The 13,669-nt window shown below is 39.2% G+C and overlaps 1 protein-coding gene across 1 annotated transcript; it reads right to left on the minus strand.

Annotated features, from left to right (window-relative positions):
- Positions 1-664: 664 nt before the first annotated feature.
- Positions 665-9,040, minus strand: LOC136766503 (ADP-ribosyl cyclase/cyclic ADP-ribose hydrolase 1). Its single transcript, XM_066720000.1, has 8 exons — positions 8,803-9,040; positions 7,659-7,788; positions 6,677-6,812; positions 5,072-5,154; positions 4,628-4,701; positions 2,250-2,336; positions 1,758-1,841; positions 665-1,664 (listed from the first exon to the last, which is right to left on the minus strand). Exons 1-8 carry the CDS (start codon positions 8,994-8,996, stop codon positions 1,604-1,606), a joined length of 849 nt encoding a protein of 282 aa, XP_066576097.1. The 5' UTR covers positions 8,997-9,040; the 3' UTR covers positions 665-1,603.
- Positions 9,041-13,669: the final 4,629 nt, after the last annotated feature.

Raw genomic sequence — 13,669 nt, forward strand, 5'->3', positions numbered from 1 at the left:
AAAAGGGCTGTTTCTACTGTCAACACTGACAAGGATGGGTTGGCTGCACGTAAAAAGAAGAAACCTATGATATGATTCAGACAGTGAAGATGGTGATGGTAAACATTTATTGTTTGTTATTCATACTGACACATTTATTTTCTTCAGCTCTGGATATTTGGAATGATGGATACACATACAAGCATGTGTTGTGTGTGTTTTAGATGAAGATGAACAAAATTCCAAAAAGAAGAAATTGGAGAAGCCACTACACAAGTCTACATATCCGCCTAAAGCACCTAACTGTAAGTACATTTTCACTATTTTGCAAAACGTGTTAGAGAATAACCTTTCTAATGTAAGAGCAAACACAACATTCTCTTGTTGCTTTTATCGCTGGAAACTCTCCTGATACTTGGAGATCCCAATGCCAAAGAAAATGTATCAGTAATGTATGGTGATTGACACAAAACTAAATTTATAGTAAACTGAAATGCTAAAAAAAAAAAATAAAAAAATTATATATATATATTTACATTGCATATTGTATTTTCCTCAACCAATCAGTCTCCAGCCCTACACTCACTCTCTCGCACTCACACACACCCACAAGTATACACCAACACACATTGTGATTTGGGTCCACCTAGTGGCAAATTCTTGTAATAAATATTTGCAATGAAACCCATTTAAAAATAGTCTTTATTATTATTATTATTTCTTAGCAGATGCCCAAGTGCAATACAAAGTGCAATAATAATACAAAGCAATTTAAGGCATAACATTTTACAAATTCACAATGTATTAACCCAAGAAACATGTTTCAGTAAGCGGTAGTTTAATTATCATAAAAATAATCAAAAACACAAGGGAATAAAAACTTGTATCAGCTTGTATATCTGTAATATTCCACTATCATTTACAACTACAACACTTTTTTCAGGCACTTCTGAATGTATTTCCTTGCAAGCCCTTATACACAGCTGGAACAATGATTACAAGCACCAAATTTATAACTCTGTCTGAAATTATTTGAGCAACAATATCTATATTAAAATGCTCAAACAAAAGTGTTAATAATAGGTCTCTAAGCACTTGATCCAAGATAAATGCATTATAACACCAATTTTTGTGTGTATAATTATACATGTTCATACCGACACCCAACCCCTCTCAGCTGTGTGATGCTCAGCCTGTTGTGCAGTACCTTGGAGGCAGGGGCAGACTGGGACCAAAAAACGTCCCTGGACTTTTACCCAGGGGAACAACAGCTGGTGAAGTCTGGGTCCCATAAAGTTTGGGGAGAGGTGTTGATGATGTGTGGTTCTGGGTGCCAACCGATGAAGTGCATTCTGGGGGAAGTGTAGGCAATGTGCGGTCTGGGTGTTTACACGGGTGCGATTGGCCCACATGGGAATCGCCCAGCCCACTGAATTAAAAAATGGACCAGCCCTTCATTGCCCGATGGCCAGTCCGCCTATGCTTGGAGGTGTGGCTGACCAGTCACCATTTATTATTATCTGGATTTAAACCTGCAGTCTCCAGGTTATAGGACAGACTTCGGACTTGGAGCCAGAACCATCCGAGAGCACCAGTTCACATTCTCTACATCAAAACCAGTGCTTTACTCCCAGCATTTTCCACATGTTATGGTGGGGGCCTGGATGCACTGATGTATTTTCGATCTGATAGATGAGAGACAGTATTAGAATTTCAAGAATTTTAATTATTTCTCAATAATATAAAGTATCTTTAGGAGGTGAATAAAGAAAACTTACATGGGAACTTCTTTACAACTGTATCTTAAACCAGGGACCAAGATCTTTTTTAAATCTTGCAATGAGTCATTCTGACAGGTAGTCCTTTAAAATCACAAACATGAAACAAATGAGACAGTTCAAATAACTGGATAGCATCTACACTATGTGAAGATGTAGCCATCTTTTAAAAAGTAACCAACAATATATTGGTGTAATAATTTTCACACCCTACAAGACTTCCCCCAACCAAGAGAACAAACAGGATTCCGATTCCGATGGATCATCTTCAATTAATCTGAGAAGTCATAGAAAGGTGCAGAGAAGACAAGCTTCCCCTGGGCCTGGGAGACTACGAGAAAGCATTTGATTCAATATGTATATGTTTGGTCACCAGTGCTGTAAAACAAAATCTTGAGGAAACAGACATGAATCTACTATGATCCCACATCAACAATCAGGTTGCACCAAGACAGTAGTAATTCGCTTTCTTTTTTCAGTTTTCTGACTTACCGGTCATTTTCTTGGACGATCAGTACAACATTCACAGTGCCAACTTTCAACGGATTCAAATTCTGGACCTCAACACTGCCAAATATACTGTGAGAAACAAAAAAGATGTTTAAAAATGCAAAACAGAATCAGTCTCTTTGGTCTTAAAAGCTTGAAAAGGTGACAACAAACAAACAAAAAAAAAAGCTGACCAAGCAAGTCTTCTGATAAATATCAATATCCACAATTGGATGAGCAACAATTGAGGGGAGTTCTTCTGTGGAAACTTTTATTTGTTTTTTCTTAGTACGATATAACCATGGTGCATACTACATCTTAGTTTAGCCCTGATATCAATGAAGGTTTGCACAACTCAGAAACCTGGACCAACCACTGCCAGCCAATCACATCAGCTACTAAAATGGACGGTGGGAGCCGCAACCTGCCTCCACGGGAGAACACAGACCATACCATTTCTGAGCACGTGTCCTTCTGTTGAATATTCCCAGTCCGGAATTAGCCGAGTTTGTTCACTTGCAAGTGCATTTTTTAATTGAAAATGAAACGGGTGATGCAGGACAGTGGTCATACAGACTTCAAAAGACAAAGTCGTCTATGATACAGTTTGGGGTACCTCATCGATATCATGTGGGGAGAATATTCTATATGACCGTATGTTTTGTAGAAAAACTTTGTTGTGTCTTCCTGACTGTCCGTCTGCAGAGCGCTTAGTTTATGTTAAATCTTTGATATTATTCAATTAATTTGGGTCCTGAATGTCCTTGTCCACCTACAGTGGGGGAAAAAAGTACTTGATCCCCTGCTGATTTTGTACGTTTGCCCACTGAAAAAGAAATGATCAGTCTATAATTTTAATGGTAGGTGTATTTTAACAGTGAGAGACAGAATAACAACAAAAAAATCCAGAAAAATGCATTTCAAAAAAGTTATTAATTGATTTGCATGTTAATGAGGGAAATAAGTATTTGACCCCTTCGACTTAGTACTTGGTGGCAAAACCCTTGTTGGCAATCACAGAGGTCAGACGTTTCTTGTAGTTGGCCACCAGGTTTGCACACATCTCAGGAGGGATTTTGTCCCACTCCTCTTTGCAGATCCTCTCCAAGTCATTAAGGTTTCGAGGCTGACGTTTGGCAACTTGAACCTTCAGCTCCCTCCACAGATTTTCTATGGGATTAAGGTCTGGAGACTGGCTAGGCCACTCCAGGACCTTAATGTGCTTCTTCTTGAGCCACTCCTTTGTTGCCTTGGCTGTGTGTTTCGGGTCATTGTCATGCTGGAATGCCCATCCACGACCCATTTTCAATGCCCTGGCTGAGGGAAGGAGGTTCTCACCCAAGATTTGAAGGTACATGGCCCCATCCATCGTCCCTTTGATGCGGTACAGTTCTCCTGTCCCCTTAGCAGAAAACCCCCCCCAAAGCATAATGTTTCCACCTCCATGTTTGACGGTGGGGATGGTGTTCTTGGGGTCATTCTTCCTCCTCCAAACACGCCGAGACCACTTTCACCCAGTTCTCCTCTGAATCATTCAAATGTTCATTGGCAAACTTCAGACGGGCCTGTACATGTGCTTTATTGAGCAGGGGGGCCTTGTGGGCACTGCAGGATTTCAGTCCTTCACGGCGTAGTGTGTTACCAATTGTTTTCTTGGTGACTATGGTCCCAGCTGCCTTGAGATCATTAACAAGATCCTCCTGTGTAGTTCTGGGCTGATTCCTCACCGTTCTCATGATCATTGAAGCTCCACGAGGTGACATCTTGCATGGAGCCCCAGACTGAGGGAGACTGACAGTTATTTTGTGTTTCTTCCATTTGCGAATAATCGCACTAACTGTTGTCACCTTCTCACCAAGCTGCTTGGCGATGGTCTTGTAGCCCATTCCAGCCTTGTGTAGGTCTACAATCTTGTCCCTGACATCCTTGGACAGCTCTTTGGTCTTGGCCATGGTGGAGAGTTTGGAATCTGATTGATTGATTGCTTCTGTGGACAGGTGTCTTTTATACAGGTAACGAGCTGAGATTAGGAGCACTCCCTTTAAGAGAGTCTCAGCTCGTTACCTGTATAAAAGACACCTAGTAGCCAGAAATCTTGCTGATTGATAGGGGATCAAATACTTATTTCCCTCATTAACATGCAAATCAATTTATAACTTTTTTGAAATGAGTTTTTCTGGATTTTTTTGCTGTTATTCTGTCTCTCACTGTTAAAATACACCTACCATTAAAATCATAGACTGATCATTTCTTTGTCAGTGGGCAAACATACTAAATCAGCAGGGGATCAAATACTTTTTTCCCTCACTGTATATATATATTAAGATTTCTCCCTCTCAATAATATTAAGGTTCATAAATGAAAATAATTCACAGGCTTACCTTGAGTTACTAAAAGGAGTAGGAAGACTTCCATTTAGCATTGCCGTGACATTCCCACACGATGACTGGGCGAACTGCAAGACAGAAAGATACAACCATTACACTACTACAAGTAGCATGAATTTATACATTTCACTCAACACATGGCAATATAATGATGTGCAACTAAAATAAAGAGGTTCATGGATAACTCATGTAACCAAACCCAATGGTGTGATTAAGAAAGAAATGCCAAAATCTAAATTTGTTTGCAAATGTTATCTCTTGACCAACTGATTTTGCTGTGAACACTGCATGGAGGCCATGAGTCATCTCCCTACATTGCTCTAACAAATTGAGTTATCACAGTTGCTTGTGTTTAGTCTAGTTAGATACACAACTTAATCACTTTTGAAAATTAGTCGGCACATCATCTGAAAATTTTGGAAATTCCATTTTACTTACATTTGCGGAAGCCCTGATCCAAAATGCGCTGACAGCATTTGGTCGACAGCTTTGGGGGCAATCCTTATAAGTGTCAAATATTTCTACAACAAACAAACATTAATTAATTGTAATAATCATTATAATAAAAATCAATGTACTGCAATTACCTAAGTGACAATACATTCTAACAAGGACATGTGAATTAGAAAGCCTTTTGGTTTTTAATAAAAGTCCCTCATACATCAATGTCATATTTCATCAGTCAGTAACATGACTTGGTTAATTGTAATTGTATTGTCAGATTCACTATAGACCATAATATTCCATTGCCCCACACTACTCCCTGTGAATATACACTCACCTAAAGGATTATTAGGAACACCATACTAATACTGTGTTTGACCCCCTTTCGCCTTCAGAACTGCCTTAATTCTACGTGGCATTGATTCAACAAGGTGCTGAAAGCATTCTTTAGAAATGTTGGCCCATATTGATAGGATAGCATCTTGCAGTTGATGGAGATTCGTGGGATGCACATCCAGGGCACGAAGCTCCCGTTCCACCACATCCCAAAGATGCTCTATTGGGTTGAGATCTGGTGACTGTGTGGGCCAGTTTAGTACAGTGAACTCATTGTCATGTTCAAGAAACCAATTTGAAATGATTCGACCTTCATGACATGGTGCATTATCCTGCTGGAAGTAGCCATCAGAGGATGGGTACATGGTGGTCATAAAGGGATGGACATGGTCAGAAACAATGCTCAGGTAGGCCGTGGCATTTAAACGATGCCCAATTGGCACTAAGGGGCCTAAAGTGTGCCAAGAAAACATCCCCCACACCATTACACCACCACCACCAGCCTGCACAGTGCTAACAAGGCATGATGGATCCATGTTCTCATTCTGTTTACGCCAAATTCTGACTCTACCATCTGAATGTCTCAACAGAAATCGAGACTCATCAGACCAGGCAACATTTTTCCAGTCTTCAACTGTCCAATTTTGGTGAGCTTGTGCAAATTGTAGCCTCTTTTTCCTATTTGTAGTGGAGATGAGTGGTACCCGGTGGGGTCTTCTGCTGTTGTAGCCCATCCGCCTCAAGGTTGTACGTGTTGTGACTTCACAAATGCTTTGCTGCATACCTCGGTTGTAACGAGTGGTTATTTCAGTCAAAGTTGCTCTTCTATCAGCTTGAATCAGTCGGCCCATTCTCCTCTGACCTCTAGCATCAACAAGGCATTTTCGCCCACAGGACTGCCGCATACTGGATGTTTTTCCCTTTTCACACCATTCTTTGTAAACCCTAGACATAGTTGTGCGTGAAAATCCCAGTAACCGAGCAGATTGTGAAATACTCAGACCGGCCCGTCTGGCACCAACAACCATGCCACGCTCAAAATTGCTTAAATCACCTTTCTTTCCCATTCAGACATTCAGTTTGGAGTTCAGGAGATTGTCTTGACCAGGACCACACCCCTAAATGCATTGAAGCAACTGCCATGTGATTGGTTGGTTAGATAATTGCATTAATGAGAAATTGAACAGGTGTTCCTAATAATCCTTTAGGTGAGTGTACAAGAAGCAAAAGAACCAAAACACAACAATAGTTAAAAAGCCATACTTGTGCTGTCTTTTTTGCTGCACCAAGTAAGATTATCCATCAGAAAACCAAGGAAGGTGTCTTCAAGAGTGATAAAGCACTTTGTAGCATGTGTGAGCTCGTGAACGATATCCTTTGTTTTGCTCCAGAACAACATCTGAAGAACCAAGAAAAATACAACAAATTTGAACAATATTTAAAACAATTACCCTGCTTGAGAATCTATATACAGCTCTGGAAAAAATTAAGACACCACTGCAAAATGATCAGTTTCTCTGGTTTTACTATTTATAGGTATGCGTTTGGTTAAAAAAGAGCATTTTAACTCCCAAATTCCAAATACAAAATATGAATGGAATGGAATGGCTGCCATACATGTAGAGATTCTGATTTAAGAAAAAATTGAAGAGGTCTCTTAATTTTTTCCAGAGCTGTATTGCATTTTATGCTTCTATGTTGCAGAACCGGCCTGCCAAATCATTAATCAATGTTAAGGATGAAACATTCAAACTGCTGTCTCTGGTACAGCTCCGAGCATTCAAGCCAAGATAAACATGGGACAAACCAGCTGCATTGAAAGGCCAGCCCTTGGACACAGATTTGTACACGATTGGGACTGTGATGGTGACATCATTGCCTGAGGTTCTCACTCTTCACAGTGAGCTATTTTACATCCTCAAAAGGTGGAGAGCATCACATAAAAATAAACCATACAAACTTATATATAGAATACGTTATACTAGACTTGGATTCTACCTTAAATGTTAATGTATGTTTTATCGCCGTTTTGCTTGCTTTTAAAGAAAATAATTTAAGGTTATCAAGTATACTGTGTATTGTGATTCAATACATTCAAATAGCAAAAACATATTCTAGAAATAGGACTGCAGTTGGAAAGTACTGAAGTTCTTGTTCAATCAAAATCAGATGAAAACATAATTAATATATGGCTAGCTACAAAATGTTGTGAAAATAAAGAATCTTGAAAAACAAAATGTCTTACATTATTGCAAGAGGACTTCTGCTTTACCATGTTGACAAGGTCATCATAAGCCTCTACTGGGACATTACACTGATCCTTACCAACAAAGGCATTCTGAAAAGCATCCCAAATGTCATCACACTTGATGTCACTTAGAGAGAAATAAATAAACAAAATGCAAATATGTGAAAAATATTAGAGGACAAATTTAAACCATTGTATTCCTTATTTGATATAAGTGATGTGAAGTATTAGGAGAGATGCCACATATTTTGATTTAAATGGGTTAGGTTGCTTTGAGGCTAAAATAAAAAGTACACAAACCCAAACCCCTGTCCCAAATGAGCTCAATTTCTGTACACCAATACTTCCCTATCACACTGCCTAGGATAGTTACACTTATTCACACAGATTTAAGCAAAAAAAAAATGTGGGTTAATCCATACTACCAAGAAATAAACAGGATTGGACATCATTTAAATAAGAGTAAAGTTGTTTGTCTTTCTTAAGGTAAATAAGCAAACTTTAAATCCTTTATTAACGGGGCACATGTGCAGGCTGGAGGACATTCTGGAAACTACAGTTCGATGTCATTTCCACTGGATGTTCCAGATTCGGGTTACTGGGATAATCCATTTCCACACAGATGATGGATAACGTCAAGTGACTAATCCGTATCAAAACAAAGGGCTTGATTTACACACGCTTGGAGGAAAGCAACCTACTTGCCTCGTTTGAGAGGAAAAGGTTAATGAACGAATGAATACATTTTTCTATGTAATAATCTAGCATTGAGGATCACTGATATTAGATGCATTCTAGTGTAGTGGTTTGAAAGTCACAGATAAGGGCTAGTGTGACTTTTTTTTCCAAACTAACAGAGAAAGTTGCAATCAGTTTTTGAAACAATGCGGATTCATTTAAGTCTTTAAAATTAATCATAAACCATGAAACGTTATTTTTTTTAGCTAATTCGTTAATGAATTAGGGAAGCCCCCCACGCTAATACTATTTATCCTCACCAGCTTCTACTCGGGTTGTGAAACGGTGCGCTTGCAGGGAGCAATCGAGCTGGAAAGCATTGGTTTTGCTCAATTCAAATTACCTACGCACTACAACACTCACAAAACAGCACCTGCTTTCCACATGTGCCCACCCAACCCACCTGGAGACTGTACTGTGGGTCTTCAGAAAAGTTTGGCATCTATTAATGACCGTAGTTTTGAGGCTCCCTGCATGTCCCGCTGAGACAACAGCCAGAGGAATAGCGATGGCTAATATCACCATTACAGCACAACAGCAAACTGCTAAGATTATAGTCCGCCTTCTGCCTGGTGTACGGGTTGCCTGACCAGCCATGACTTCTCCGCACTTGCTCTTCTGATGACTGGCTGAATGATCTGAGCAAAGGCTGGACTACACGTGGTCATGTGACTGAAAGTAACACAACTGCTGTCATATATGTCATATCTCCACTGAACACTTGGTGCCAGAACGATTCTCTACATATTGAAGGAGGGGGGAAAAAAACAAAAAAAACAAGGGTAGATTACCCCCACGAATATAAAATAACGTGAATAAGAAATGAATCTAAGTTTGATTGATTAGTAGTCCAAAGTGTACAGAAATCCCCTTCAGTGACTACATAAAGTAACCTAGAGCAAACATGTCCATCGAGCTATTTAGCTGACAAAGCTAAGAACAGATGCATCATAGATTAGCTGGATTATTGGTGCATCTGCACACATTGTTATTTCTAAACTTCAATGAATATGAACTATGTTTATTGTGAGACATGGCTAGCTGTGGCTCCAGGAGAAGTGTCAGACCCATGTCTAAGGTCTTAAATTGATGATTAAAGTATACAGTAAAACTGTATAAACCTTACTTCAGTAGGCTCGCTGCTCTCAATAGCTGTTTGTAAATGGTGACATTCACTGCAATTGCTTTTTCTTTTTCAATTGAGAACTCTGAAACTGAAACTGATTAATATTGTATTTACAATTTGCACAAGGGAGGTACAGCCTGTATACTAAAAGCAACATTGGACATAGTTTCTTAATTCTGAGCAATTTCTTATCTGTAAGTGTTGATCTAATCTTCAGATCTATGTTCTCAAACACTGTGCTGGTGCTTTTCATTGTGCAGCAAGGGTGGAGTTTCCTATGTTATTTTCACTTGTCGTGGAAGGTGACAAAAGAGCTCAATTAAAAATATGTATATGATAAATAATATAAAACATATTTAGTTTGACTAATATTTTGATGTAATGACTAAATTGGGGTTTCTTTATTTTGATGTATGTTTTTATTTATTAAGTTTTTCTTGTGATTCATTTCTTCACAACTGTCATGTTTTTCTTCTTCTCAATCACTTGTTACCTCATTATAAGATGACTTACCTGCAGATGGGGGGGGGGTGTTGTTTAGCAGGTATTTTAACATTTACTTAACAAATATGAATAAATATAGTCAGTTTAATTTGATAGGTCATAGTTGCTTAATGTGTTGTGACAATACTTCTACCCTCCTTCCTTCCTTTGAAACTTTCCTTGATATTTTGTGTATCATGTAGGGATAAACGTTTGTGTCAGATAACACAGACCCAAAAGCAAGACTGTTAACTGCACTCTATGAATAAACTCATACGTGCTTTGTAAACTTATGCCCTCTACAGTGCAATAGTGTGTGTGTGTGCATGCTTGTTGGCAGGGGTATTGGCAGCTCACAGTGAGGCTGGGATAGGTTTGAATTCAGGTTATTAGTAATTCTGTAGCAGAGATGTCAAACCAGCTTCGAGGAGGGCCACTTTATCATACTGCTCAGAGTGTATACAAGCCAACATGTCAATCAAATTGTCCTTGATTCATGTCCAGCTTTCATTTCAAGCCACCAGAAGTGTCCATTTAACAGCTTTCATGACAATGACTGTGTAACAAAAATGTTTTTTGTAGTGAAGCGTTAGGGAAACCTATTTTACTGTACAGAGTGAGTGTTCCAATATAAAATCTATAACATTTTCTAGAATACTGTTTTTGAATGATGACTCTGATGATGGTCCCATTCTATCCAAGGAAACCTGGTAGATTTAAATCTCTGGTTCTTTCCAAAAGTTGGATGTTTTGTGGTTGGTTTGGTGTTGTTCTGACCTGAGCACCCACTTCATCCACTGAGGCATTAACTAGATCCACAGTGCTTTTCTGAAATAAAACAAATACAATAAAACCTAAATGCTCTCATTTTGGCAAACTTTTGTAAATGAAACTGAAACTAACTAAATGTACATATATACATGAGTTTACAGTTGATTTCCTGTTGATTAACATTCACCCAACATATCTCAAAAGTGCATGTACAAATACAGTCTCTGTGAGAGCAGGCAGATTTTGACTCATCAAACATAGTGTTGCACTCTTGCCAAAAATAATTAGGTGAGGGTGAAATTGAGGTTACTTTACTTCCCTCACGAGTCTGAACTGCAGCTTATCTTTGTACAGAGCAGAGGGAACAGAGCAGGTGTAGAACAAGAGCAGCGCTTTGTGAGCCCAGCTTATGACTTCAGGAACAGAGAGAGAGCTATTCCCCATGGGCTTTTTATATATATCACACGACAATGTAACAACACACACAGGAATGGGAACAGGACACAGTTAAAGTGTATTCTATCAGTCTAGGGCTCAACTCGGACAGCTTTCAATACCATATCTTTGCTTCCCAACCACACATTACTATGGGACACATCCAGAAAAAAAAATCCCTTATCAACCAACCTTATGCAGGCAAACTAGACGCAGTTTCTGGTGCTTGTCAATCAGAGACCTATTTTGGTGGAGGTCTGTGATTGAAATGGGTGAGGATGCACAATTTTCAATTTTTGCGCCTGCTAGAAATATGGGAAATCGGAAATCCGCTGTTTCCACCACAGATGTAAGAGTTTCTAGGTGAATGCAAATCTCCTGTTGTGACTCCCGAATTTATCAATACATTCATACATTGTCCATATTTATGTACAGGTGTGCTAGCCCATAATTTCTTCTTTCATACTGGTTGCAAATATGTTTTGAGTAGTTTTAGCGTACTGAATTGTCGCCCTCCTGTTGCTGTAACTGGGATAGTTGTAAAAATATGCACAATTACATTATTAGTACAATACTATTTTGAGCCATAAAATGTACTGAGCATTGAATAAATATGTACTATATTTCATACAGTACCTCAGCAGCCAGCTTGTTCAATATTCAAATATATAGTCCCTCCCTAAATTCAAAGTGGGGGTGCAGCCTATGGGACAGGTGTCTATGGTCCAGGTGACATCCATTCTTGTGGCACCACGTTCATAATGTGTTTAACTGCTCTTGCAATTTCTTTTCTCCCCAAATGCCATTTTGGAGTGGCATGTCATAGGTAATGACAAATAACCAATTTATGTATTTTTATGTAATATAGTAAATATTAATACAACTCATCTGTGGAATCTGATGAAGCTCTCCAACTGAGGGAGTGCAGATACCCTGAGTGGCATTGAACAATTAACATCCAGTCTGTCCTCGTGCATCCTAGTAGTGACCTAGTAGTCAGCTGAATAGAATGCCACCCCCATTCTTACCTCTTCCTGTATTTTTCTCTTCCTTTCTTTATGCAGTAACGGTTATAACTATTTGATACCAGATAGCAGGCCTTGCAATTACCACTAAACAAATACAAGACTTCAGTTATTGAAGTTATTCAGTTATTTATTATTGGGACCCATAAATCTATAAATCCATAAATACACTGCACCCTATAAAAGGCACTGACCCAAGCCAAGGTATTGTGGTAATGCTGGAAGGAGGAAATAAAAAAGATAAGCCCAATCAGCTCATGCACAAGTTTACTCTCCTCCAGAAGAACAACCACACCCATAGTAGTGTTCCTCTAATTCCCCTTAATTATAATCCTTAGAAAACAAACTCAGACAGAAAGACGTTACACGTTCAAAAAGTACAGTGTTGACAACCCACAGGAAAATAAGAATGGTATAGTTCCTTCTCTATTACAATTTCCCAATACTATAGAATTGGTAGGTATACAATACCACCTAGAAGGGGAAACAAAAATCAACAAAAAGGAAAATAAAATGGAAACCTAAACAGATGAGGAGCTCCCCAGAAAACCATATGGAATCATTCTTTCCTTAGTTAACAAAAAACTAAACTAAACTAAAACAATAATGACTCCAGCACAGGTCTCTTAACAAGCAACAGTCATTCCATAGCTAACTTAAATTATTCAATTCCTGCTATTATTGGATAATAGCTACAGCAGCAAATATGAATAACAAACACAGTGCAAGTATGCAGGCAAAGGAACAGTAAACAATACACTGTTTATCCCAGGTTACACACAGTCTGAAACAGTTCGGAAGGCGACAATCACATGAACAGAGCAAAGAACAACCATTATGGGGTAAGTTTCGATTATCTGCATAAGGAGTCAGCAGGGTTATTGTCAGGTGAGGATTATCGCAACCTGTCACGGTTACCAGGACAGGGCAGGGGGGATCCAAGTGCAGACTCTATCACCGCAGTGAAACAGGGCAAACATTTCAAAGGGGCATATTCAGAAGGCTGAGCGAGAGAGCAGTCCAGAGGTCGACCGATGAAGCAAACAGAAACGGAATACAGAGGTCAATACACAGAAGGACGTAGATAATTATAATGCTTGGAGTTGTCTATCTAGGATAAGGCAAAACTTTGCAATGTGTTGGGGAAACTGAGGGATATACAGTTAAGTCCATAAATATTTGGACAGTGACACAGTTGTCATCATTTTGGCTCTGTACGCCACCACAATGGATTTGAAAGGAAACAAGCAAGATGTGCTTTACATCAGTAGCTTAAGGACAGGTAAGCCAGGCAGCTGGAATCCACAACTTTGACAGCAATGCCCGCACCGGAGAAAACTCTGTCATCGACCAACCCCCCCCTGCTCTCACTGGAGAAAACTCCATCAGCACCTCCCCCCCGCTAACAGCAGCTCCTCATCTTTTTTTTT

The sequence above is a fragment of the Amia ocellicauda genome, chromosome 13 (assembly GCF_036373705.1).
Source record: "Amia ocellicauda isolate fAmiCal2 chromosome 13, fAmiCal2.hap1, whole genome shotgun sequence".
Classification (NCBI taxonomy): domain Eukaryota; kingdom Metazoa; phylum Chordata; class Actinopteri; order Amiiformes; family Amiidae; genus Amia; species Amia ocellicauda.

Bases quoted from the DNA above. Each gene is read 5' to 3' on its own strand.
- LOC136766503 (XM_066720000.1), bottom strand. From the start codon at position 8,996: ATGGCTGGTCAGGCAACCCGTACACCAGGCAGAAGGCGGACTATAATC. The intron at 7,789-8,802 runs GTGGGTTGGGTG...TTTCTCTCTAAG, and splicing joins ACCCACAGTACAGTCTCCAG to TGACATCAAGTGTGATGACA. The intron at 1,842-2,249 runs GTAAGTCAGAAA...GTGATTTTAAAG, and splicing joins ATCGTCCAAGAAAATGACCG to GACTACCTGTCAGAATGACT.